Source organism: Canis lupus, chromosome 20, assembly GCF_003254725.2.
Source record: "Canis lupus dingo isolate Sandy chromosome 20, ASM325472v2, whole genome shotgun sequence".
NCBI lineage: Eukaryota > Metazoa > Chordata > Mammalia > Carnivora > Canidae > Canis > Canis lupus.
This window is the reverse complement of record NC_064262.1, coordinates 26,868,746-26,896,375: the sequence shown is the minus strand read 5'-3', so window position 1 is coordinate 26,896,375 and position 27,630 is coordinate 26,868,746. Positions and strand designations below refer to the sequence as shown.

The window sequence follows — 27,630 nt, the reverse complement described above, 5'->3', positions numbered from 1 at the left end:
CACACAATTTACATATAAGAATAATATATAAAATTATTTCTTTTAAATTCCATATAGTCAATTGAGTCACACAGAATACTTTCACTGATTTTTGTTGAATTCTTTTTTTTTTTTTTAAATATTTTTTTTTAATTTTTATTTATTTATGATAGTCACAGAGAGAGAAAGAGAGGCAGAGACACAGGCAGAGAGAAGCAGGCTCCATGTACCGGGAGCCCGATGTGGGAATCGATCCTGGGTCTCCAGGATCGTGCCCTAGGCCAAAGGCAGGCGCCAAACCGCTGCGCCACCCAGGGATCCCTTTTTGTTGAATTCTTGGATCTGTTGCCACGGTATGGTTGTAGTTGCTGAATAACTGCAGTTCTAACATGAATGAGAGTTGATATTTTATGTTGGAGAGTAAGGTGACAGGGAAACAATCAAGATGTATGTCAGAACTCTATTCATGAATGACATGAATGATATGAATGACTCCTGTGCCAAATCAGACAATAATTTCCAAATGCCAGAAGGGTATTTCCTTATTTTTTTGTGTTATTTACAATGTAACAACCATAGACATGAGACTCTTTAAGGCATTAATGCATAATCTACATTGTTATCATTTTCTGTATCCCTTTCTGAAGTCTAAAAAAATAATTTAAACCCTGACTTACAGCATTTGCTGATTTCTGGGGTATAAATACTCTCATCATAGCCAATTTCAAGCTACCAATATGATGTCGATAAACACAGACTTGGGAAGAGATGTGCAATAGCTCAACACTATTTAGTATTTCCACCATACAGATATATATGTAAATGTAAATAACCTCAAGATCACAGATAATAGTAAAGCAATGAGAAAGTGATAAGGTTGGAGTATTTATCAGCTTTAAATACCATCTATTTAATTACAGGCTTATATCTTCAATTTTTACCAATGCCTATATTTAGCAACCAGCTTGCAAAAATTCTTGTGAGTCAGTACAGACCAACTCCAGCATACTGCTGCCTGAACATACAATGCTATCTGCTAAGCCCTATGTTGAAACCATTAAAAAAAAAAGTTTGAGTTCAAGAAAACAAAGCCAAACAACCAACATTTGCTATCCAATAAAAAAAATGAAAATCAGAATCAAATCAAATCTACGTATACACTTCAAATAACCAGAGAAAAATGAAACTAGTACATCAAGATTCAAGATGTAGCAAAGAGGTAAATCTGGACAATTTAGAGAATCAACCTGGTGCTCTACCTACATACTTACTATGGAAGGGCTTCAAATTTGACTGAACCCCTGGCAAATTCTAGTCCCTTGCTGCCCAAAGCCAAGAACTGAGTTGGACAAAGGAGACTTACCTGGGTATCAGTTGGTCTAGTTGCTGCATTGCAGTCATTGTCATCTACCACGGACATATAAGTCCCAATGATGCATTTCACTGCTCTTAACTGGTATCCTTGTCCACAAGTGACACTGCACTGAGGGAAAGAAATACAACAAAAGGTATGCACATTTCAGCAAATTTTCTCTTTCCTTACTTTACCCATAATACTCTACAAGAAAAAAAAATTTCCATCATAGTGGAACAGAGAGCTGGCACCCAGAGAAATTAAGTAAAAGTGGGTAATCCTGCTCTGCTCAAATTATATTCATCAATTACCCCTTTGATGCTCAGAATTAGTTCTACCTCCCACTGGAATTATATTTGTAGGAGTTCCACTCCTTGACTGTGACTTGATACATCCCTATGTCAAAACTGTCTCCAAAGCTACAATCATCAAAAACAGAAGAGAAAAAACTGAATCCAGCAATAAACTCATACATCGATGGCCGAGCAATTTCCAACAAAATTCTAATAATTCAATGGGGGAAAAGAATGCTCTCTTTAAAAAACGGCCATGAGACAAGTGGCTATCTATATGCAAAGGCATGAAGCTGAACTCCTAAGTCATACTATACATAAAAATTAACCCCAAATAGATCAAGAACTAAAATTATAAAACTCTGAGAAGAAAAGATTATCTAAAAGTTTTGTGACATGGAATTTAGTAATGATTTCTTGGATATGCTACCACAAGCACAGACAACAAAAGAAAGACAAGTTTTATTTTATCACAATTAAAAACTTCTGCATCACTGGACACCATCAGCAGAGTGGAAAGGCAACCCACTACGGGATTGGAGAAAATATTTGCAAATCAAATGTCTGAAAGGGTTGAAATCCACAATATAAAGAACAACAAGAATTCAACAACAAAAAGCTGACCTCATTAAAAAATGGGAAAAGAAGCACTGTTAAACTATATATACTTAAGGGGCACCTGGGTGGCTCAGTTGGTTGAGCAGCCGGCTCTTAGTTTCCACTTGGGTTGTGATCTTGCTTCATGGGATACAAAATACAAAAACAACAAAGACAAAAACAAAAAATCCTGTATACTTCAAAATGGTTAAGATGGGGGGGTGGGTTCCTGGGTTGTTCAGTCAGTTAAGCATCTGACTCTCAATTTTGGCTCAGGTCATGATTTCCGAGTGGTGAGATCGAGCCCCATGTCAGGCTCTGTGCTCAGTGTGGAGTCTGCATGAGATTCCCTCTCTCCCTCTCCCTCTGCCCCTCTCCCAGCTCATGCTCACACAACACACTCTCTCTCTCAATAAATAAAATCTTAGAAAAATGGTTAAGATGATAAGTTTGATGTTATGTTTTTTGACCATAATTTCACTTTTTTTTAAATGGGTAAAAGACGCGAATAGATACTTCTCCAAAAAAAGATATACAGATGGTCAACAAGTACATGAAATGATTCTCAGTATCATCTGTTATTAGAGAAATGCAAAATCAAAATCATAATGAGATACTACTTTACTCCCACTAGGAGAGCCATAATTAAAAAGGGGTAAAAAATAACAATTTCTCTGGTGTGGAGCCAGAGAAATTGGAACCCTTGTGTATTGTTGGTAGGAATATAAAACGGTGCAGATTCTGTGAAAAACTGGCAGTTAAGAAGTTAAACCCAGGCTTGCCACAGGATCCAGCAATACCACTCCCAGAGATACACCCAAAAAGAATTGAAATGAGGTCCTAAAACAAGCACTAGTACATGAATATTCATCTTAGCCCTACTCACAAAAGCCAAAGGAACAAACAATCCAAATGTTCAGCTAGGTATGGAGGGATAAGCAAATATGGCACACTCATACAATAAAATATTATGCAGCCACAGAAATGAATGAGGTACGGATATGTGCTCCGATATAGACCTTGAAATATGTATGCTATGTGAACAGTATCAGATGCAAAAGGTCGCAGTGTACGATTCCACTTACACAAAATACTTCAAATAAGTAAATCCACAGCAATAGAAAGATTGTTGGTTGCCGGGGGGGTGGAGTTCGGGGGGAAATGGGGACCAATGGCTTAATGGGGTGATGGAAGCATTTTGGATGAAAACATTTTGGAACTAGATAGAGGTGGCAGTTGCCCAACATTGTGAATGTACTAAAAACCACTGAGATGTTCAGAGTGAAGTGCTTCATTGTGCGACATGTGTTTTACTTCAGGTAAAAAACATATACTAAGTATACTCCTAATATTAGTTTAAAAATATTAGAAGAGAATCGGATGTATTAATACTAATAACCTGTGCATTACTGAGTGTGTTGGGAATCCCTGGGTGGTTCAGTGGTTTAGCGTCTGCCTTTGGCCCAGGTAGTGATCCTGGGGTCCTGGGATCGAGTCCCACGTCAGGCTCCCTGCATGGAGCCTGCTTCTCCCTCTGCCTGTGTCTCTACCTCTCTCTCTTCTCTGTGTCTTTCATGAATAAATAAATAAAAAAATCTTAAAAAAAAAAAAGAATTGAGTGTGTTTGGTGGTATTCTTTTTGCTAAATTACATTTTGCAAAATTTCTCTTCTGAACATGTGTTACTCTTAAATAAAACAACAACAACAACAACAACCAGTTTGTCACCCAGAATTGCATGTTCAATACAAGGAAGAGCAATCTCTGGCTAGGACTGGTGCAGACACAGATAAAAAATAGGCCCATTGGTTCTAAAAGATGTTATACTCAAATTTTAACAGTGATTCTGAGCTGGGTTCTCTTTCTCTCTTTCTCTTTCTCTTATTCCATTAGAGTTATGCAGATAGAGACAAAAAGGAAGCTGGACTTAGAAGTATAGGGGACTCTCACTGTTTATGTAGCTTGATCAGACATGATCAGCCGTGGGCACCTGGGTGGCTGGCTCAGTGGTTGAGTGTCTGCCTTCGGCTCAGGTTGTGATCCTGGGGTCCTGGGATCGAATCCTACATCAGGCTCCCTGCAGGGAGTCTGCTTCTCCCTCTGCCTATGTCTCTGCCTCTCTTGTGTCTTTTATTATTATTATTAATAATAATAATAATAATAATAAAAATAAAGACATGATCAGCCATTCTGCCTGTGGATGCTGTACCATGGGAGGGCTCAGAAGAAGGTCAATTTGATAGAAATTCTAAGGATATGGTAATACAGCTGCTCCCATTTATGGCATGCATCTTGGAAATAAAGACATACACTAGAAGACTGAGTGGCCATGGCTGGGCAGTGTAGGGGGAGAGTTATTTTTCAAGAGATTGTGTAAGTGACAGCCGACAGCTGCTTTGCTTCTCTTGGGAACTTGGAGGGCTGCTTAAATAGTATCCAGGATGCTTTTGCTTCTATATTAGGAAGGACTCAATTCCCAGAGTAGTGGCTTCTCAAATGGGAGCCCAAGGGAGACTTTCACTCTTTCCTTTAAAGATAGTTCAAGTTAAGACTCTGAAACTTACACACATATTAGAGGATTCAGAAAAGATCTTTCAAAATGAGATGATTCTGCAACTTTTGATTAGATTAATTCTGTGTGAAAGATTTTATGTATGAGAGGTGAGCTCTGGAAACATGACATGGGGAGCCCAAACATCCCTGCCAAATCCCGGTCCAGATACCCCTGCAGAAGGCTCCAGAACCCATTCTGTAATGACCCGCAGCAGCATGCTAGAAGATAACATCAGCCAGACACGAGATCTGTTGTGAGTTTGTTCAAATGCTCGTGCACTCAAACTACAGTTTTAACCTAAGGGCGAGAACATGCCTTTGTGTCTGCAAAGGGAATAATCAGCTCCAGGAGGGCAAGCAGCAATCCTCAGACCTGGGGCAAAATGGTTGCAGAGCTTCTTGGGCTCCATCAGGCACCACGGAGGTATAGTGCAAGTCACAAGACACGGCAGTTAAATCCCCACTGCTGGAATGCCCCTTTGCAAGCCCTCTCCAGATAAGAAGGAAAGAATGTAGTTAAGAACTTTATCGTTCGAAATACCTGTCCCCAGGGACCCGCCTGCCAGGACGCACATTCTGGCTGCTGACAAGTCTGCATGGAGGCTGGCTTGGTCTCAGGGTCACAGATTCTATCATTTAATCGATCTTCGCCAAACTGACACCAGACCTGGCGATGCTTATGCCCTTTTCCACAGGTGACCAGGCACTGTAATAAAAAGCACAGCCAATCAGTGGTGTTTCTGAACAATGTGTTGTGGTTCCCAGGGATTATTCATGGATGAACAGGAACAGATGTGCTCTCTTCCCATAGCAATTCCTCTCTCATAGCAATTTGTAAATACATCAAGGCTCATCTTTCTCATTCATTCATTCATCCATCCATTCATTCTGTATATACAAAGGCTCTGGGACAGTGTCAAGTACAGAATGAACTCAGCATAGCACTACACCATGAAATACAGATCTCCCCTGACTTACGATGGGGTTATATCCAAATAAACCCATTGGTAGTTGAAAATACCCTATGTCAAAAATGCACTTAATACACCCAACCTACTAAACATCATAGCGTAGGCCAGCCTGCCTCAAATGTGCACAGAACACCTGCATTAGCTTATGGTGGGGCAAGATCATCCCACACAAAGCCTAGTTTATAACCAAGTATTGAATATACCATGTAATTTATTGAACTCTGTACTGAAAGTAATGGGTACAGAATGGTCATATGGGTACAGAATGGTCATAAGTGTATTGGTTATCAACCCTCACGTGGTTATGATAGCGTGGCTGACTGGGAGTTGCTGCTGCCTAGCTTCTCAAGAGCGTTAAGTACCACTGATAGCCAGCCTCGGAAAAGGTCCAAATTCATATTACGGCACCTACTAAATGTATATTGCTTTTGCATCATGGTAAAGTAAAAAAAAAAAAAAAAAAAAAGAAAGAAAGAAAGAAAGAAAGAAAGAAAGAAAAATTGTTAAGTTGAACCACTATAAGTCGGAGTCATACTGTACTATAAAACATCTATGATTTTATAAAATAGGAGTTAAGTGTAGGGAATTTATCAGTCAGACCAATGTGAGTTTTAATCCCAACGCAATCAGCTATGGATACTAAGTCAAGTGACGGTTCGATGGTTCTGTACCTCTGTTTTCTCATCTGTACAATGCGGATAACAATAGTGCCTACTGCAAAGAATTGTGAAAACTGCATGAAAAAAATCTAAGTAACATGCTTGGCACATGTTCATTTAATAAATGTTAAATATCATCATTATCCCTGCTCATTGCAGAAAATCTGAAAAATATAGAAAAGTATAAAAGATAAAACTATAGTAATAAAAAAAATCTCACATCTCTGGGGATCTTCATTATTAACATTTTGCTGTTTTGTCCCCAGTTTTTTAAGCAAAGGAATGTTGGCTCATACTGAATATATAGTTTAAGATCCCCTCACCTTCATTTCAACAAGTCTTCCTGCAAAGGTTTGCTCTTTGATTTGAAATGATACTTCAGCTATTCTTAGCTATCTAGGTAAAACTTTAACCCATTACCTTCTTTCATCTTTTTAAAACCCAAACACTAGAGTTGAAGCAAAGGCAGCTTGTCAACAGAAAAAAAACAGCAAGTTTGTTGTTAACTTGTGCAGGAATCACCACTGTGAACCATAAGTTCCTGGGGGTGCCATTTCAGGGGCATTAACAATACACTTTTAGGATTTGTATTTTATATGCTATTGAAAGTAAAAGTTAATACTGCACTTACATGGTTGAGATAAGGAAATGAGCGCAGAAGCCGTAGCAGGGGAACACCTCTTTCCTTGCATTCCTGACTTGGCCTGTCAGTAAGGGAACTCCTGTCCTCTTTCCACTTGTCCCCATGAAGCAAGGCAGAGGCAGTCACCTGCTTGGTGAGTATCTCCCTGGGCTGGGTTAATAGTGAGTGCTAACCATAAAACCAAGAGAGAGGCTCTGTGTTCTTTCTCCTGCTGTCCCAGGGCCACCTGTGCTAAGCGATGAGGGTTTGCCTTAGGCTTCATCAGGTAAGGGAGGAGATAGGTAAAAGTCTGGAACACTCAGCTAGTCCTTTCTTTCCTAAGTTTTCCACTAGCAACTGGATGAATAAATCAGACAGGTCACTTACTAACCTTACTAAGTGACCCTTACTGGGGTCTAATTTTCTTATTCTACAGACAAGAAAATAGGAAACCCCTTTTTTCATTTAACTTCAAGTCTAAGTTAGCATGGCTTTATGACTAATCAAGTCCTTATTTTCCTTTACAATGACTTGGTGGAATTTCAAAAATCACCAATAGAAGCTATCAGAGTGGGTGATCCAGCCAGACCCACCGTGCCTTTCAGGCCACTAGTGGACCAGTCACGCCCCATATGGTTGTCCAGAGGACAGAGGACCACAGTTGCTTCATCCAGGAGATGGGGGTGGGGGGTGGGGGAGCAGCAGGTGCAGACTTGAAGAGAATCAGAGAGACTCAGAGTATCAGAGATGACCCAGGGGAAATAGGAGCCCTCTTATCTCACCTCTGACCAGTCTGCTGATTTCCACTGTGGACAAGGGAATTCATTGCATCTCTGAATGGTGACTTTCTCTTGATGTGTGCATTTGCTATCATCCAGTACATCATTGCGGGTGTTGACACAAATAGCCCTTCTCCTCTGGCTTCCACCATCACAGCTTTTAGAACACTGAAAGGAAAATACATGAAATAAAACTGTTGCTAAGTTTCTTATCCAGCATGGTCAACATCCTGGCTACACTGGCTTGTCTCTTTTCAACCCCCAAGAAACAATCACCCAACCGATCCAATTCAAGTTGTGATTTGGGGAGTGTCTACTCATGTTACCCATTTATTCCCCAGGTTTATACTGAAGTCAATATTAGTGGGCCAGCATGAGAAAACAACATTGGAAATGGCCTGTGGGGTGTGGCAAAAGGGATTAGATGAATTGTTCCACCACTCTCAATTTTCCATACACCATGTTCAATGTCATATAATCATTACAAATTTTTAAAAAAGATTTTATTTATTCATTCATGAGAGACACAGAGAGAGGCAGAGACATAGGCAGAAGGAGAAGCAGGCTCCCTGAGGGGGACCGGTGCGGGACTCAATCCCAGGACCCCAGGATCATGACCTGAGCCAAAGGCAGATGCTCAACCAGTGAGCCACCCAGGTGCTACTAGACATTACAAATTGATTGTGGTACTCTTTTCTACAGAATGAGGTCAGGCATTGTAAATCAAGCATGGTACTCTCTTCCATATAGTTACATAGGGTTTCTCAATGTAGCCCTAACTAATCAATTAGTTGATTAGCCAACTAATCAGACTTAGCATCCGAGAAGAAGACTTTCGTTGAGTGAGAATCAACTTACTTCAGTCCATGCAGAATAGCGCCAGCCACCTGTGTTACATTCTCCTGAGCATTTTTCCCGGGTGCTTGGTTTGGGGTGGCTGCTGCAAAAGCCGTCATCAACCTTCTCAGTCTTCCCGTCTAGCCTGCTATATTTGGCACAGTAGATGTCTAATGTGCGGTAGCCCAAGCCACACTGGGCACTGCATTCACTCCTGCTGGCAACGTGCCACCTATGCATAAATAATGGGGATAAACCAACATTTCTGTTAACTATGTATGTCCTATCTATATTCAACTGGTAGAAGAATTAGTTCTTTTTTCTTCCTTAGCTCAAATACCACAAAACCCAAAGCCACAGTCAGTTCCTGAAATCCAATTTTAAACCAACATATCCATGTATTTTTCATGGCTGGTAATGTACATGGAAGTCACAGAGTGATACTCAGAGGTTCTATCTTTGTGAAGATTCTCCCTTGATACAGTCAATCTGAAATTCAAGCAACCAAAAAGAAGAAAACATTGGACTCAACAGAGCAAAAAAAGCAATTTTATATTTAAAAGGTTCATGCAACTCAGCATTTCGTTTCTCAAGAAGGCTGCTCCTGACAGAGAACCACTGCTGGAAACTGCCTCGAAAACCCCCTTCATGTGGGCCATGCTAAAATGTGTTCGGTGAACATCCCGGAACTTAATAAAAGAATGGATAACTGGACTGTAATTGTGAATTGCAAGTGTGCTAAACTCTGTGAATAAAGACTAAGTTCCTTTTAAACATGGCCCGTAGTCTATATAGTTTGACTAGACAATTGACTTAATTTTTATAGAGCAATGTGAGGCCCATGGCAAAACTGAGAGGAAGGTACGGAGGCTTCCCATAAGCCCCACTCCCACACAGCCACAGCCTCTCAATTATCAGCATCTCCCCGCAAAATGGTACATGTGCTGAAAGACTGATACTTTTAATACCCCCCAAATATAGTCAGTGCTTAAGTTAAAACAAAACCATTTAAAACTGACTAGAAGAGTATAAATATATAAGCTTAAAATGAATGCTGTTGATTCAATGTAACAATCCAAAAGAGGATAATTTTTTCAAATCTTCATTAGAATTAACTCTTGTTAACTACTTCTCAGAAATTGGGTAGTGTGCCAAATACGGACGCCCTAAGAATTCTTCCATCCACACCTGTCCAGGGGCAGGACTGGGAAACAATGAAGAATATTGGCCACATGCTTATCTTGGAGTTTCTCACAAATGTTTAAAAGTAGGTCAGAGTTGACCAGCTTTTATGTTTCGCATGGAAAGTGGGCTACTGAGATTTTCCGTTAGAGTCACACAGTATTTGGTGATTTTGTTCTAACCGGAACATGTTAAATGAGAGACTGTAAAACAATGCTTTATCTCATCCTGTCAAAGCTTAGTCTGGGCAAACTCTCACTTCCCTGAGGAAGTGAGGCAAAAATGTGGTCCAATTCAACAGAGGCATCTGGAACTTGCATCTGCTGCTCCTTGATTCTGGGCTACCTTCTCTTTGCCTTCATCACCATTTTTTCATGGAAAGCTTATCCATCGTGGGTAAGGGAGGCAGGAGTCTTGCCCCCACAAGAAAACACACCATCAGATCAAGTATAATAGAGTCTCCCTGATATTCACACAATCTCTAGCATTTGGGCAGAGAACCTGGAAGAGTCTGTGGAAATGTCACAGCATTGCCTTAGGAAAGTTCTTCTCAAAATGCTATCATCAACTTCTTCATATATTCTCTCCCCGGAAAGTGGTCTCAACTTCAGTGTTTTGAATTCATTCGGTTCATTTCATCCCACAAATGCATTTTATTACTGTATTTCAGAGAAGCAAAGTGTTTGTTACAAGTAGAAACAAAAAATGCGTATGCTTCTGTGGGTGTGTGGGGCATCATGGGAGTAAAAATACTAGGAATAAATTTGCAAACTACTGATTTAAGCGGGTGTCTCTATTTTAGAACTTCTCTGGGCCTTCCAAATGTTAATTGACACGATGGATTTTGACAGAGGGGAGGAGATAGTTGGTAAGGCTTCTGAAACATACTGGGTGACCACAAATTATCTTGTGGAACTTGTGTTCCACACACATGCTTTGGGAAAAAACTATTTAGAGTTTGATTCATCAGTAACAATCCTCTCTCTAGTCTCTCAGTGTTGTCCATAGCTATTCAGCAACAATTAGTATGAACCACAATGACAATGTCTGTCAGGTTTTTTTTTTTTTTTTTTTTTTTTTTTTGTGATTGATTCAGTTTGGCAATTAGATAACTAGTTATTTTTCCTGAAAAGACCTTAACTCTAATTTAACTAAATTAACTCAGTTGGCTAAAGCAATGGATTTATAAGTACATTACCTACAATGGGAATTAATACTGGATAGCATAAATGTCTGTCTTTTAATGTCTTCGATTTTTTCTTTCTACAATGACTTATCAATGCTTTGTGACAACCCCATGAACAAACAGGTCAGTGATGCTGGGTAGACATGAAGTACAGTGGGGGTGGAGAGAGCCTGGGCTTTGAAGTCAAAGCCATCAGACATCAGCTCTGGCAAAGATGTGGCACTTGTGCCATGTCCCCCTCACCTACTCACATGACAGACATTACTAATTGAGTCCAGCACTTTTCTTTTCTCTTGGTGCCTTGAGAGGTCCTTATAATCTTCACTGCAGCACTATAGACTGTCAATACCATTTGATAAGATTTGGCACTGTGTTGTGGAACCTGCAAAATGCTAAAGTATTCACTTTTCCACTTACAAATGGTAAGATCCTAACAATTTCCCTGATTGAGGAAGAGATAATTTCTTTTCTGTAAAAGGAGAATTAAAGCATCAATTCCTGTTACTTGCATTTAACTGACATTCAGACTATATAAAGCAACGCCCAGGCTGATTAACATTCAAACATGACACAGTCAACCTTGCATGTAAATCAGAAAACTTCAGAATTCTGTACCCACTATTTCTTGCCTCAGATTTCCTACTTTTCTTAGATACAGGATATTTTCCGTATCTAGACATCTGTGTGAAGATTTCCTTCTAGTTCCTTCCATGACTTTACATTAGTGTACTGCAATTTTCATATGCATAAGATTTCTTCTGCTGGGTGACAGATACTCTGGGTGTACAGAGCACAACATACAGGTACTTTGAGAGATGCCGCTTCCCTGGTTTTCTGTTGACATTGGTACCAAACTTAAATAAGATATGACTCAATCATAACAATATCTAGTGCTGAGTTGTGAGGGTCAAACAAGAACTTCTTTTGACAAATGCCATACTCTATTAGCTATTTTTAATTCTTAGGAGAAGAACAAGAAATCCGCAGGCATATGTCTTGGATAATTGGTTTCTGAGGGATGGAAAATTGGCTGAAGCTTATTTCACAGAGACGCAAGGAAGGGGAACTAAAGACCACTGTCTCCTCCTTCCGTCCTTCCCCTCCAGAAGACTCTCAGAGTGCACAGTAAAGACCAGAAGGAAACACTAGCCTCACCTCAGCTCGCAATCTGTGCCACAAGGTTCAGTAATGGGTGCTGGCTGGGGCAGCCGGTCACATCTTTGATCAGAAACCGTAAGCTGATCAGATTCCCGGGTACAAACAGGTTTTCGCTTTCGCTCCCCTAGGCAAGGAGGGAAAAAAGTCTCAATCAGAGAAAGTAACCTATTCCATAGACTATTTAGACTAGGGACTGGCAAACATTTTCTGTCCTGGGTTACACGGAAATATTTGTGGCTTTGTGGGCCATACAACCTCTGTCACGACTATTCAGCTCTGCATTATAGGGCAAGAGCAGGTGCCCACATGTAATATGTAAAAATGGTATAGCTGTGTTCCAATAAAACTTTATTTATAAAAGCAGGTAGCAGGCTGGATTTGGCACACTGGCTATGGTTTGCTGACCCCTAATTTAGGCAACAGGAAATGTGATAAATGATATACAATATGACTACCTAATCAATGTCTCCAGAAAATCAAAGTGGCAGAGCTGATTTTACTTGGCTTCATACACATATATGAATCTCTAAGGAAGAGGAAACCCAACATATCCTGAATCCCTTAAAAAGCTCAACTTACCAGCCAAAAATAATCAGAAAGATGCAGAGAAAGGAGATCAAAGAATTTATGCAAAGTTTTATAGATTACATGCATTTGACTACTTCCAAAGAAAAAAGAATTCTTAAAAATCTCAAATCCTTGAAACTCAGCTGAAAAGTAGATACCTTGGCAGGGTTTGCTGCATGCTTGCCAGGGCCCGTGACTGTTCCAGTAAAACTGCTGGGGTTTGTCTTCAATTGGAATATTGAAAGAATAGCGCACATCAGGGTTGTATAACTTTCCCACTGACAATACCTGGGATGAGCAGACAAAATGGAGATGTTTGCAGGTCTGGTGACACCACATGGAAGGAAAGGGTCACAGGCTCACAGTCAGGTTTTTACCTGAAGCAAAAGTTCTTGTTCAATGCGGTCCGTGGAGTTAATTCTTTCCACTACATTGTCGGACCCACTGTACTCTATCACGGCATTCCCAACGCGGATTTCCCTTTTGGACATGGTGACAACGAAGTCTCCATTTAGCAAGAATTCACCTTTACTGCTTGATAAAGCTGTAGATGAGAAAAGAGAATTCACTGATTTGCTGCCAATGACTTATCTGAAATACGAAATAACGCTCTGATAGGGAGAGGGTCGGGAGGGCAAAGAATATATACTTTTCAGTTGGAGAAGAGACTCTCAAATGCTAGTTTGCCACCTGCCACCTTTATGGCCTTGGGAATTCACTTTCCCTCTCTCTGTCTCCATTTCCTGATCTCTAAAAGGGAGATAAAAACACCTCCCTACCCATGTAATTATATTACTAAAAAATAATATTAGGGTTCTAATTAGTGTGGGGTTTGAGATATAAACCCCACATTACCGCATTACAGATGGAAGCAGAAGTCTTATGATTTGAAAATATGTACTAATGAACTGAAAATTTATAAAATCAACTCCCATGCAAATATCCCTATTTTATGTTAGGATTATTAGAGCCTGTTGAATCTTTGTTAGTCTTCTTCGACAGATATGGAATCTGAAAATCCATGGCTGACATGATGCTTAAATGTCATTTTTTCTGTGAGACCTAGTGCAGCAGCCAGCCTCCAATATGGCCCCAATGATCCCTGCCTGTTGATATTCACACTCTGTGTTTTCCTCTCCCACATGGACTCACACTGACTGTATAATCGCTAGGATTTTGAGGAAAGGCAGAGTGTGACTCCAAGGCCAGGTCTCAGGCATTGTGGCTCTACCTTGATCTTCCTCGACTCTCTGGCTTTGGGAGAAGCAGCTGAGCTGCCATGGTGTGAGGTCACCCAAGCAGCCCCCACTGAATGGCTTCCTGTAAAGAAATAAAGCCTTCTGCCAATAGCATCTGAATGAGGCATTTGGGAAGTGGACCCACCAGCCCTTTTAGATGTGATCACAGCCCCAAATGAAGTCTTAACTGTCACCTCATGAGAGACCTCAAGCCAGAAATACCTAGTTGTGCTGAAACATGCAGAAATTGGAAGACAGTACACACTTGTTCCTCTAAGCCACTATGTCTTGAGATAATTTGTTATACAGTAAAAGATAATTAATACGCCTTCCCAGACCATTCTTTTAAAAACTGTAATGTCTTCCCACTACCAGCACGGATTCCACATTTCCCATCCCATTTACCACCCTAGTTTTCCTCCATAAGACTTTGTATATGCTCTCTCTCCCCAACTAAGAAAGTAAGCCCCATGAGGGCAAGAATTTTTGGGTCCTTTTACTCACTGCTATATCTCAGCTTCAAAAAGAGCACATGGTACCTTACCAATAAACACTTCTTTTTTAGAAAAATGAATGAATCTACTGCAGACGTTGAAAAAAAGATGAAACAATCAGAAAAGCTGAAAAAGTCATGTTAGAGAACTTTTTGAGTCAAGTGCCAAAATATAGGCCAACCGAGAACTTGAGGGAATTAGACCCATTAGAACTTAGGGAAAGTAAACAAAATGGACAGATAAGCTACAATGACAGATGCTTCAGAAGAAATAATTTATCTAAGCATGAAGAGAGACTATTAAGAAAGTGAATATAGCCCCAGAAAGCTTTCATAAAAATGACTCCTTTTCAGGTTTTACTGTTAAATTCAAACTTTAAGCAAAGAATGTACTACTCTATCACATAATTTTTTTAAAAAAGATTTTATTTATTTATTTATGAGAGACACACACACACAGAGGCAGAGACACAGGCAGAGGGAGAAGCAGGCTCCATGTAGGGAGCCCGACGTGTGACTTGATCCCGGATCTCCAGGATCAAACCCCGGGTCGACGGCAGCACCAAACTGCTGAGCCACTGGGGCTGCCCCTGCTATCACATACTTTAAGTCGAAAGCTTAAATAAGAATATTTATCAGTTGCTTTATCTTATAATCTAAAAACCTATGCATGGTTCACGTGAAAACATAGTTTTATTTACTATAAGAAAAAAACAGTCTATTTTCAAACTTCTTTATTAATTTCTCGAGATAAAATCCCAATCATATTTTCCCCCTAGTATGTATTATAAAATTTTGGTTTTATTATCAGTACCACTTAGTTCTTTTTTTCAGTACTACCGCTCCTTGAATAATGAATCCTCCTGAGTACTGGGCTTCACATGAAACAAGAACTTAATAAATCAGAGCTATTAAACATTTGGGTCTTGAATGAAAATCAGAAAAAGTCCCTCTTATTTTTTATAAGTCGCATACAATTAGCAAATCTCAGTAGTGGTAGGGGGTACCCTGAAATGCACAGGCCACGTATTTAAGTAAAGAAAAGGAATGTGGAAAACTTAACTCAGATGGCAAGTAGGTTTCATGCCAGGTGCCAGTGTCAACCAATTGGTCCTAGCTGCTCAAGCGACTCTGCAGAGCATGAATCTTTGGAAGCATCATGCCTCAACATCATGTTAGTGACATTGGTCTTAGTTGTGGGATGTGGAGCCAAGACGCCTTGGGTTTTTGCCAGATTCTAACCTGTCTCTCACTGATGTCGGTGATAGCAAGCATGTCTTTCACCAGGCAGGCCAGAAGAGGTGTAGAGGGTTTAGGGAAAGTCGGTATTGTATCCTTACGTGGAGATGACTGAGGGCTGAGATGAAGCTTTGAATATTCTTGGTGGCTCAATAGCAGCAGGGTCCCTGTTTCCTTGGATATGGCAACCTCACAGAGTTCACCCATTTGGACACTATACTGATCGAAGTACTACTCCTTCTAGGATCAGTAATTAAGTCAGTTCCTAATCTAGCACTTATACCCACTCATGTAAGCCCCATCTTAGTTTTGAGGAAAGAATGAGATGCCTTCATTTGAAATGGCTGGGAAGAATGTAGTAACAGGGAAAAAGCTTTTAAAAAACCAAACCTTCCAAAATCTCTTGGCTTCTTCTTAACTCAAAATTCTTTGATAGCCCCCCCCCCACCTATATGATTTACTTGAAACTCCTTAGCATAACCTTCCTATATCTTTACAAATCATATCTTAACCTATCTTTCCAGCCTCACCATTCCCTCCCACCATAAGCCTCAATTCATTTATACTCCTAAGTCAGCCATACATTCTTATTCTTCTCCACAGAAGCAGGAAAGTGAAGTTGTCAAGGGTGTAGGGTCTGAAATCGGACCAGTAACATTTCCACCTGTTCCCACCTTCTGAGAAGTTTATGTGACCTTGGGTAATTTATGTAAACTCTCTCAGCCTCAGTTCCTTCCTCTGGATGATGAGTTTCTTACTGGATAGTTTACAAACGTAAAACAAGACCATGCATACAGGCTGCAGTTGCTGGCAAACTGTAACGCCTTCATATGCACCATCTCCTTACCAACACCTTTACAAAGGCCTAAATTAGGGATGAGAAAAGCATGACTTAAATATTATTAAAATACCTTCCCAAGGCCAGGTGACTTCCAATCATGGGAAGTATGTCTCCAGAGAATGTTAATGACTAAGGTTTTCTAAGAACAAGGTCAATAAATACCTGTTAAATGCGTGAATGAATTCATGCATGCTTTCTCTTATGTACAAGTTGAAATCAAAAACTAGTTTAGCTAAATATTTTTTTTCACAATTAAAGTCATTTGTTTGGCACCAGGGTGGCTCAGTGGTTGAGCAACTGCCTTTGGCTCCAGGCATGATCCCAAGGTCCTGGGACCGAGTCCCACATCAGGCTCCCTGCATGGAGCCTGCTTCTCCCTCTGCCTATGTCTCTGCCTCTCTGTGTCTCTTATCAATAAATAAATAAAATCTTTTTTTTTTAAAGTCATTTGTTTTACTAGACTACATGAGCCTGTTTAGTAAAGCGACCATTTAAACATGCACTCTTGTAACCCCAAGAAAGATCCCAGTCTATAGTAGGTGCTCAATCAATGACACTGAAAGGAGTGACTGATTAGACCTGACATTTATGACAAGGAGAACAGAGTGCTTCCAGCCAAATAACTGTTTCCCTGTCAGTGTAAAGCTCTGACAACCTTGTCTCCCCTACAGCTGCTGTAGCGTGAGACCCACCAGCCAGGCGAGATGCAGGACTTTCAATGGGTCACTGATTGGAGGCGAAGCTGTTTCTGTGGCCCTCAGACATCCTGAGGCTGCCTCCTAATGTGGGTCACTTACATGGTGATAGCAGGACATGCTGCCAAAGCAATCACCCAGTTCTTTCAAGTGAAGTTGCATGCTAGCTCCCCAGCTGATGTTTCACCAAAATGGGGGAAATGAGAGACTGGCTCTGTAAATTAAGTGATAATCCAGTTTCGTGTGCATTCAAAGAGCAATCGTCTGTCGTAGGCTAATCCTGGGGCTCCTTTCCAACATCTTCCCGCTTCCTCTCGGGCTTATGACTAGGGGCATTTTACCCTTCCCTGCATGTTCCCTCTCCTGGTAGATGGTAAAGAGAGAAGGAGAAAGGAATAATCAGGGGAAATGAACTTCATGATTTATCCCAAACTGAATTGACTCCTGTCTTCCCACTGCCACAATTAATCAAGAGCTAAGTGTCCTAGAGACAATCAAGTATCACGGAAATGGCTCCTTTTTCTCTTAAAGAAACACGAACAGGGTGGCTCTGGGTGCAACTTGGCTTTAACCCAACAGGAGGGAGAGGCCCGTGTGAAAGGACGGCCTTTGACAGGGAGACTTTCTGCTTCGGTACCTTGTGAAACAAATAGTTTCCTGCAAACGACAGTCTACTGCCCAACCTTCAGCTAATGAGATTAGGGGAGCTAATTTCCTGGGTTGGTTTCCCCCCCATTTCACCCATCAGAGCTGGGTTGCTACAAAGGCCCTCTCTCCTGGAACTTGCTCCCTCACCAGCATATGCAGAAAGATTGTAGCTTGGCTGGCCTGTAGAAAAATGGGAGGGATAAGGATGGAGATGCCTTAGCAACGCAAGAGCTGTGGGTTTGAAAACCTTCTTAGAGCATTTGCTGCACCTCCTTCAGGCCAAGAGTAAATATTTACACACCTTGGATTTGATGATGTCATGTTCTTTCTCATTTGCTAAGAAGCCACTGTAAGGTTCAAAGGCCCTGAGGTCTCGACCTTTACACTCAGTGAACTATGACTGTCCATCTAGGCTTGCACACTTGTCATTTGCTTCCAGAGAGTTGTTCTTTTGCCAATGGGTGACTTTACTGTAGTATTCCACTAAAGGGCCATGACCGCTCCAGCCTGCCTGTCCCAGATGACAAATCTTCTTTAATTTTGCTTTCATTCTTTACAAGGAGATTAAGAAACCTCCCGTGAGGAATAAAAGGTTATCAGGAGGCCCTGCCCAATTCAGGTGCTTGGCCTGGTTAATGAAGTTGAATTGAATTGAGGCCACTACTTGGAAGGAGATTTTTCCCAACAGGGAGGAGAAGAGAAGAGAATCCTTCTCCTTTTCAAGAAGAAGAAAGAAGCAGGTCAACATGGCTTTTGGCTTTCAGGAAATTAATTAATAAAGGAGGTTGCATGCAATGCTGCTGGATTTAATTAGGAAGTAGTAAGGCCATAGCAACAGCCACATGTTCAAATTTATAACCCAGTGCACACAGAAAAAATGCTTGACCTATTTTGCTCAGTGGTGGAATGAGAAATGTGGGATTCCCAAAAAATAATTTTGAAAAGGGTCCTCAAGAACTCCATTAATTCTTTTATAAAGTCACCATTCATTTGGATATTTAGGGTAGGGAAAAGCTGATCCAGCCACTGAGTAAATGATTCTAAAGAAGACTCTGGTCTTTCAAAGAAGGGATGATTCTGTGAATGCCCACAGCAATCCCATCCCTTATTAAGCACATAGTAAATCCTCAGTAAAGAGGACATGAGCAGTGGCTGTCCAACAGCTGAGCTGCCATTTACTTAGCACATATATATGTAGGCTTTATATCAAGAGCTAATGAAATAAAAACACAGCCTCTGACCTTAAGATACTCGTGGCCATATAGATAAATAGGGAACAAATTGTCTCATCTCAGTTCATGGCAGCTCCGTCTTTTTAGCTACTCAGGTAGAAATCTTTGGAGTCACCCCTGACTTATTCCTTTCTTTCACATACTATATTCAACATATCAACAAATCATGATGATTCCACCTTCAAAAAATACCCAGATTTTGACCATGTACTGTCACCTCCACTGCTCCTACTTGGGGCCAAGCCACCAGCATCTCTCTCTTGGATTACTGTAATAATTCCTAACCAGTCTTCCTGCATCTATTCTGTGCCTTTCTTCTACCAAAGAGCCAAAATGCTCCTTTGAAAATATAAATGTAATTATATCATGTCATTCTTGGCTCTAACTCTTCAGTAGTTCCCCATGTCTTTGAGAGTACAAGCAAGTCCTTTCAATGCTTATATGACCCTATATAATCTACTCCTGACACATGGTCAACATTCTCTAGAACTCTCCTCCATGCTGATGTAGCTGCAGCCACATGGGCCTCCCTCTGTCCTTGGAACAATCTAGACATGTTCTTAGGATTTTGCACCGGCCGTTTCCTCTGCATGGAATGCTCTTCCCCAAATCAACTTCTTTTCTCCTGCTACAGTTCAAACACTTCACTGTTCCCAACTCACCCTCAGTATCCCAATTTCCCTTATGATGTTCTATTTTCTGATAGCACTTACCATCTTCTAACAGTATACAATTGGCTACTCTATTAAGTTACTGCTTTTTGCCTCTCTACTCCCACCAAACAGTAAGTTTGAAGAAGACAGTGATTTAAACTTACTTATTTTGTTCTGCTCATTGTACCTAGAAGAATGCCTGGTACATATTAAAGAAGTGAATGAGTGAATAATGACATACTGCAAAAAATGCTATAATGAAGTCATGTGTATATATTACACTTGATCAGCATGCTTGGCTAAAGGATCATCGTCTATCTATGAAGGATTCCATGTAGACATTCCAAAATACAGATTCTGATTCTAATGTGATTCAATGAATACTAACTAGCTCATTAGGTCCAAATATGTGCAGAAAGCATCTACGGAGGCTGAATTCAGATGGATAAATAGAATTCCTGCCCAGACACTGCAAGAGAACAAGTACATTCATTTCCTTTAAAAAGTCACTGCCCAGCCAGACCTCTGTGATTTCTCCTAGATCAGAGCGCAAGCCGTGCTGCTTTTCATGGCTAGGAGGAGTCTGGTTGTGCAAGGTGACCAGCTGAATCCCTTCAGTCATGACCCCACTCCCTTTGTCCTTCTTTTAATTAAAAATGGTTGGGCAAATTTCATGATCACAGTGGTTTACAGAAGGATAAGTTGACGTGGGACTGGGCTGAGCAAACTGTTGAAATGAACACAGGGTTGATGGTGTGTTGTGGTTTAAACAGAAGGCATACAAAGGAATTAATCAGGTGCCTGGATGTGAGAGAAGGATGAAGAATCCATAAAGGAACAAGATGGGCCATTCTAGACATGACATGAGAATAATTTGCCATTCTAGAACCTTTTGGAATAACCAGGCATAATGAAATGTTGAATGAGTCCACTAGTGGTCTGTTATTGATTAGAGCTGGCAGCACAAAAATTAGGGGAAGTAATGTCTTTAATAAAACATTTGCGAGCCAGTTATCCACAGGACAGATTGTTTGTTTGTTTGTTTGTTTTTAAAGACTCAAAGAGGGGATCCCTGGGTGGCGCAGCAGTTTGGCGCCTGCCTTTGGCCCAGGGCGCGATCCTGGAGACCCAGGATCGAATCCCACATCGGGCTCCCGGTGCATGGAGCCTGCTTCTCCCTCTGCCTGTGTCTCTGCCTCTCTCTCTCTCTCTCTCTCTCTCTCTCTCTCTCTGTGACTATCATAAATAAATAAAAAAAATTAAAGACTCAAAGAGAACAATGATTTTTATGCTGAACTTACATGGTAAGTGCTTTCAAACTTTGATGTAGGGCCTTCCTATTTATTATAATCCAGAATAAACCCCTGATATTGACTTGAGTAAGGACATGACTCTTCCATCAGTGCTCTGTGGTGATACACATGAGGGAGAAATAAAAGAGTGAATTATAGGATCAACTACTTGTAGTAAAGTACATGACACCCAACAGCTCTCTGTGTGCATAGGGGAAAGGAAGGAACATCTGCCAATGACTCCAGAGAATCCGAATTCTCACTGATGGCAGGGGACGTGCCATCTTACCTAAGTAGTTATCATCCTCTGATTTCCCTGAGAAACTGTGCTGCCTCACATCGATATTGGTAGCACCGGCTGGGATTCGGACCACAGTATTGTAACCTGAAAAGAATTTAGCCACACTTCAGTATTCCACAATACAATTCAGTTTCTCTAAGTACAGAATATAAAAATGGGCAAGGAAGGAATATAATACAATTCTTGCTATTAAGTGTCTTCTAGCCAGGTGGGTAATGTACCTTAACAAGACTGATTTTATGCTTGACATTAACACTTTGACATATTACCTGTGGTTAACAGTGTTTAAACTTTAGCATTTTCCCTCTCATGGTTCTTTAGGAACAGGTTCTTACCATAATGTACTGTATTAAATGTTCCTGCTACTGTTTTGCATGAAGAATTATCACCACCACAAACTCCACATTTATCTCTCCGGGCTTTTGAGTTTAAAACATGATCACATCCAGCTTGCTTTTAAAAAGAAACATGTGAAACAAACAGTAAGTATTAATATTAGCAAATTATAAAAATTATAAAACATTATGATACGGGAAGTAGCATGTTTCTTTGAATTATGCATTCAAAAATGACAAGAAACTCTCTTTAAAGCTGCAAGGGTGGATGGGACACCTGGATGGCTCAGTGGTTGAGTGTCTGCCTTTGGCTCAGGGCATGATCCCAGGGTCTGGGATAGAGTACTGCATCTCAGGGCTGTAAGTTCGAGTCTCATGTTGAGTATAGAGATTACTTAAAAAACAAAAACAAACAAACAAAAAACCCAGCTGGAGAAGTACAAGTCTACAAATAAGAATAAATGAGAAGGATTGCTCAGGACTGAAAAAAAAAAATAGGAGTCGGGGTAAAGGACTGTCTCTAATTGATGAGCTCACATCCCATCTGAAGGGAGCAACCCCTGTCAAATCTAGGCTACTGCTGTCATCAGAAATAGCAGCCCGGTGTTGACATTTGTCAGTCCTCCAAGAGACACTGGAAAATTGGATTTTACGTGAAATCCCCCATGTTTTAATACTGGCTATGAATGGAGGACAAAGCATGACTCCAGGCTGCCAGTTTGAGGCCTGAGGCTCCAAGGGGCCTCTGGAAATTCTCCACATCTTAATGCAATGCAGCAGTGGTGACTGAGATCTGAGGAGGACACCAGCAACTGCCAGGACACCAGGACAGAGTTCACATTCTTGACCATGTTGCTCATTTGCATGAGCTAGCCTCTGAGGAGAAGCTCAACGTTTTGCTACAAACAGACTCATGAGGAAATGTGTGCCGTGGTTTTGAGTCGGGAAGTGGGTGAAGCTCTCTGGGGTTCTTTTGGTCAAATCCTACTGACTAGAATACCCGTTTTCCTGGACCACATGCAAGGATCAAATCAATTATTGCAAAGCCTGGCTACCTTAAGGATGCTTTCTGATCAGTGAGAACAGTGAAATGGTATCAAGCCCTCTAGAAATCTGCAGTGGTGCTTTACTATCTGCCAGAAGTTTCTCGATTTCCCTTCCAAGAGTAATTACCAGGTATGTCTCAGGTAGCAGCTTTGGTGCTTAAAATCAAAATGAGAAGTCGATTGAGGCCTGACTAGCATCTGATTCCTTTTGACATCTTTCTGGAGCAGAGCTATTGAATCTAGAAACTTTGCTTATGGAAGGATTTGGGTTTAATCTCAAGCACCGAGGTTATAGCAAAGGAGTATGTGTATGCATAAATTATCACAGTACATTTTTGTGGGGGAGGTTTTGTGTCGACCCTCCCAGAGCTTGAGAAAGTCAGAAAAATGCAAGACACTGGTTCTCAAACTTCGCCATCAGAACCAACTGATCCATTGCTGATGCTGTCCTGGGAAACACACTTGAAAACCACTTCCCTGGAGACAGTGCACAGATATTAGCAGCTGCGGCTTCTATCAAGGAAGCCACAGACCACAGTGTGGCAGCAACAAGACAACACGGTGAAGAAAACACCGTCTGGGACTTACCCGGCAAAGGCCTTGGACGCAGATATCGCTGGTGTCCTGGCCACATGGGGTTCCATCAACCACTCTGTCTCGGAGTTGATAGTAGGCCGTGTTACCTGCCACCCTGCAGAACAGCTTGCAGCGGTCCTTCATCAAAACTAGAGAGGAAAAACACGACGCGATGTGACTTTGGGGCCGGGACCCTGGCAACCCGTTGGCAGACGCCTCCCCACATACACTTACTTCCACTGTACTTAGGAACCCAGCGCACACTTGGAAGGAGACCGTTGATGTTGAAATGTTTCCCATCAAAGTGAGCACACTGTTCGTCCCGGAAGTCTCGCTTCTGCTTGAGACAAGGCTCTGTGTTGCAGGACTTGAACTTCATTCGACGCCCTACGCAGTACTTCCCACCATTTTTCGGCCTGGGGAAAGGTAAAGAACACACCCAGGGTATTACAAGGCATTCCTCCCCACGCCACTCTCTCATCGGTGGCTTCCTGTCTTCTAGGGAAGCAAGTCTGAAGTGGCCGAAGGCAGAGGACAGGATAAAAGCTCTGAGATCTGCATTTGCAATTCTACCTCTGCACCATTAAGTACATGACCTTGGGCAAGTCACTTAACCTGGACAAGTCTCAGTACCTCCGCTGTAAAAATGGGAAGGTGCCACCTAGTAAGGCCGTCCTGAGGATGGAATGTCAGAGCGTGACACTTCGAGTTCGAAATACATAGCCTGGGGGACACCTGGGTGGCTCAGCAGTTGAGCACCGGCCTTCGGCCCAGGGCGTGATCCTGGAGTCCTGGGATCGAGTCCTGCATCAGTCTCCCTGCATGGAGCCTGCTTCTTCTTCTGCCTATGTCTCTGTCTCTCTGTCTTTCATGAATAAATAAATAAAATCTTTTTTTTTAAAAAAAGAAATACAAAGCCTGGGATTTACCAGGCAATGACCTGTCCTCTTTCTCCTAAAAATTCAGTCCTTTGGTTTTCAAAATGTGGAAGGTAAAAGGTACAGACGAGCAGTTGGAATGCTCCCTGTCTACTTTTTGTAACATGATATTCTCACAGAAGACCAGCCTAAAACTTATGCTATGCCACTTCCCTTCATTCTCTCCCTCCTCCCTTCCTTCCCCCTCACAACCATTATTTTACTTTGTTTTGTTTTACAAGTGAGATGGAATAAAAGGAACATCCCCCTATTTTGACTAGCCTAATAGGAGAAACAGGAGAGCATACTGGTTTCATTAACTATTGTGGGATGAGAGTATGGAGGACGCCTTGCACAGCATACAGTGCAAATTCCATCTCGGCATACAACCCCGAGTTATATGAAATTCGAATGTACACGTATTTTCCAGATGTGATCCAGTGAGTCAACTATATAACACATTTCCTAGCAGTCCACAGCTTGCCAGATTCATCATGGAAATGGGAAGATCACAGAATCATAGGAAGCTGGGTTCACTCACCCAGGGCTGGAACAGTTCAGATTTCACAGCTATCCTAGGACATCTCTGAAAGAAAGTTTCCCACTTTTGTTCTTTAAAATGAATCTCTCAGAGTAGTTGGGCCCAAAGTGTTTTTTGTTTTGTTTTGTTAAACCAGGACTTGGACAAATAGGAAATCCATCCATGCCGTGAAGTACAGAACGATTAGCCAGTCCAGCAGAACAGATAAGGCTCTGGAGCTGGATCTGGGTCAGTCTCAACTATCCTCATCGTGTGACCTTAGATGAAGTTCTCAGCCTCCATGAACATCAGTTGGCCTTTCTCTAAAATAAGCTCACCCACTAGATGCTAAAAATGTCAGCTACTGTGTTCATACATCAGCACTCTCAATCTAATCTGATCCAGTTGAGCAGTTTGTTTTGAGTATGGGATCTGTGCTAAGATATGGGGCAGGTCTCAGGGCTTCTACAGGGTGCCCAAGTGTCAGGAAGGGGCACTGGTCATACTACTGTTGCAGTGCACTCCTTAGAACAAAGATACGTAGACTAAAGTGAGAGCATGGGCTTTGTAGCTACACACTGGACGCCTTTGTGTACACCACCTGGCCTGTCCTGCACACGTGAAACAGAGATGACACTGGGCACCTCAACAGCTTGTTATGAATCTGAGAAGCTTAGGAAGCACTCTGATAAATACTGTTATTTATTGCAAAGAAAACCATATCAAGGGATACAAAATGGCACATAACCTTGAAGCGTCTATGTCTGATGGTTTCTCCATCAAACACAATTAAATCCATATGCTTCATAGCTGCATTGTGCACTGGACTCACTAAAACATACTCATATCTTGCCCAAGGGTTAAGGCAGATGTAATACTTTTATACCAAGGTGCAAGAGATTCAGAGAAGTTAAGTACTTTGCCATGAAGAGCAGAGATAGGACTAGAATTCCAAGTTTCCCAGGTTCTTTCTTTGTACTCTTTCTGCTACGTTATCCAGGAGCTATGGTCCAGAGTTGGGGTTTTTTGGTTGTTTTGGTTTTTTTGTTTGTTTGTTTTTGTTTTCTTTTTTTTTTTTGGTGCCATATAGAGATAGAACCTTGGTTTCCTGGATTCCAAATTCTTCTCTCAGTACCAAGACACCCTAATCTCGTGCATAAAATATCACAGATTACATGTGAATAACAGATCAGGCCCATATACCTCTTCAGGTGAAACTTGTTTTAAATGTGCTACAAGAAAGACCTCCTTTAATTTTTCCTCAATTCAAAATGATCTTTTTGGACACTTTTAAAATTGCGTAACCAACTACAGATGATTGGTCATTGCTTTATTTCCTGAAAGTAACTCATTTCTCTTTTTGAAATTAAATTCTCAAAAGTTGTTTTTTTTTCTTTTGGCTCTCTTATACAACAAGTCCTAACTCATACCTAAAATCGCCCAAATGCAGCAGTTCCTTGGGCTGCAAATAAATATGTATAGGCAGCCTCCCTTCAGATGGCAATAGTTTCTACCTTTGCTAACTTTTGGCCACTATCTAGGGGCAAATAGCATTTAGTGATTTCTTTTTATAAATGACATTTTAAATAAACAACACAACAAAGAACACTCCACTTGAGAGGCGGTATTGCTGAGGCTCATCAATATGGACTCTGGAATTGAGGATTTGAATCCCAGGCTTTCCTCTTTTTTTTTTTTTTCTTCTTTTTTAAAAGATTTTTGTTTATTTATTCCTGAGAGACACAGAGAGAGAGGCAGAGACATAGGCAGAAGGAGAAGCAGGCTCCCTGCAAGGTGCAAGACTTGATCCCAAGACCCCAGGATAAAAACCTGAGCTGAAGGCAGATGCTCAACCACTGAGTCACCCACGTGCCCCCCAGGCCTGCCTGTTAATAATGATGTAATCTTATGCAAGTTGCTGAATCTTTCTAAGACTCAGTTTCTCTATCTGTAAAAGGAAGACAGACGATGTTGGTATCTACATCAAGATGAGTGAGGGTCTGCTGGGTTAATACATTCAAAGCACTGGAGCAAGGTCTGCCACACAGTAAATGTATAGCTATTATAAGGGCCTGCCAACTACAGCCTGGGCACCAAATCCTGCCTGTTGCCTGTTCTCTTTTTTTTTTTTTTTTTTTTTTTTTTTATGATAGTCACAGAGAGAGACAGAGAGAGAGAGAGGCGGAGACATAGGCAGAGGGAGAAGCAGGCTCCATACATCGGGAGCCCGACGTGGGATTCGATCCCGGGCCTGCCAGGATCGCGCCCTGGGCCAAAGGCAGGCGCTAAACCGCTGCGCCACCCAGGGATCCCGCCTGTTCTCATACAGTGGTAAGAATGATTTTTCTGTCTTAAAAATTAAGAAACAACAAAACACATATTTTGAGACATATAAGAATGATATGAAATTCAACTTTCAGTGTCTGTAAATAAGGTTTTATTGGCATATAGCCACTCCCCTCTTTATATGTTGTTGCCTGTGTATTTTTCCCAATGGATCCGTGAGGTTGAATAGTTGTGTCAGAGAACCTGTGATCTGCAAGTCTAAAAAATTTACTGAGTTTTTCTATGGAAAAATATTACTGTATGGTAAAGGTCTGACCACCCCTGAGCTACTCTTGTGTGCAAGGCTTCATGCCACTTTGTATGACTTGTCCAGCTATGCTGTGAGGTAGGTAGTGGCATCTTTGTTCCTGAATGCTTGTTTGAATGGGGTTCATAAATGTTCAGTGACCTGGCAAGGTGACAGGCCCATTAAGTGAGAATCACTGGCTGACAGACCTGCCTAGGTTTCTGTGACCCAAAGCTTAGGATCTGGTGCCTTTCTTATGCTGCCTCTCTTGATATATCCATATCAAGACTCATTCT

The 27,630-nt window shown here is 41.3% G+C and overlaps 1 protein-coding gene across 5 annotated transcripts in view; it reads right to left on the bottom strand.

Annotated features, from left to right (window-relative positions):
• Positions 1-27,630, bottom strand: part of ADAMTS9 (ADAM metallopeptidase with thrombospondin type 1 motif 9) — a 160,240-nt gene that overhangs the window by 78,871 nt on the left and 53,739 nt on the right. For all 5 annotated transcript variants that reach the window (XM_025456476.3, XM_025456479.3, XM_025456478.3 and 2 more), the window contains 11 exons: positions 23,560-23,741; positions 23,338-23,474; positions 21,704-21,821; positions 21,357-21,452; positions 13,114-13,280; positions 12,895-13,024; positions 12,167-12,293; positions 8,665-8,875; positions 7,810-7,974; positions 5,317-5,481; positions 1,343-1,462 (listed from right to left, as the gene is read on the bottom strand). In XM_025456476.3, coding sequence (XP_025312261.1) covers positions 1,343-1,462; positions 5,317-5,481; positions 7,810-7,974; positions 8,665-8,875; positions 12,167-12,293; positions 12,895-13,024; positions 13,114-13,280; positions 21,357-21,452; positions 21,704-21,821; positions 23,338-23,474; positions 23,560-23,741 — 1,618 coding nt within the window. The remainder of the gene's footprint in view (positions 1-1,342; positions 1,463-5,316; positions 5,482-7,809; positions 7,975-8,664; positions 8,876-12,166; positions 12,294-12,894; positions 13,025-13,113; positions 13,281-21,356; positions 21,453-21,703; positions 21,822-23,337; positions 23,475-23,559; positions 23,742-27,630) is intronic.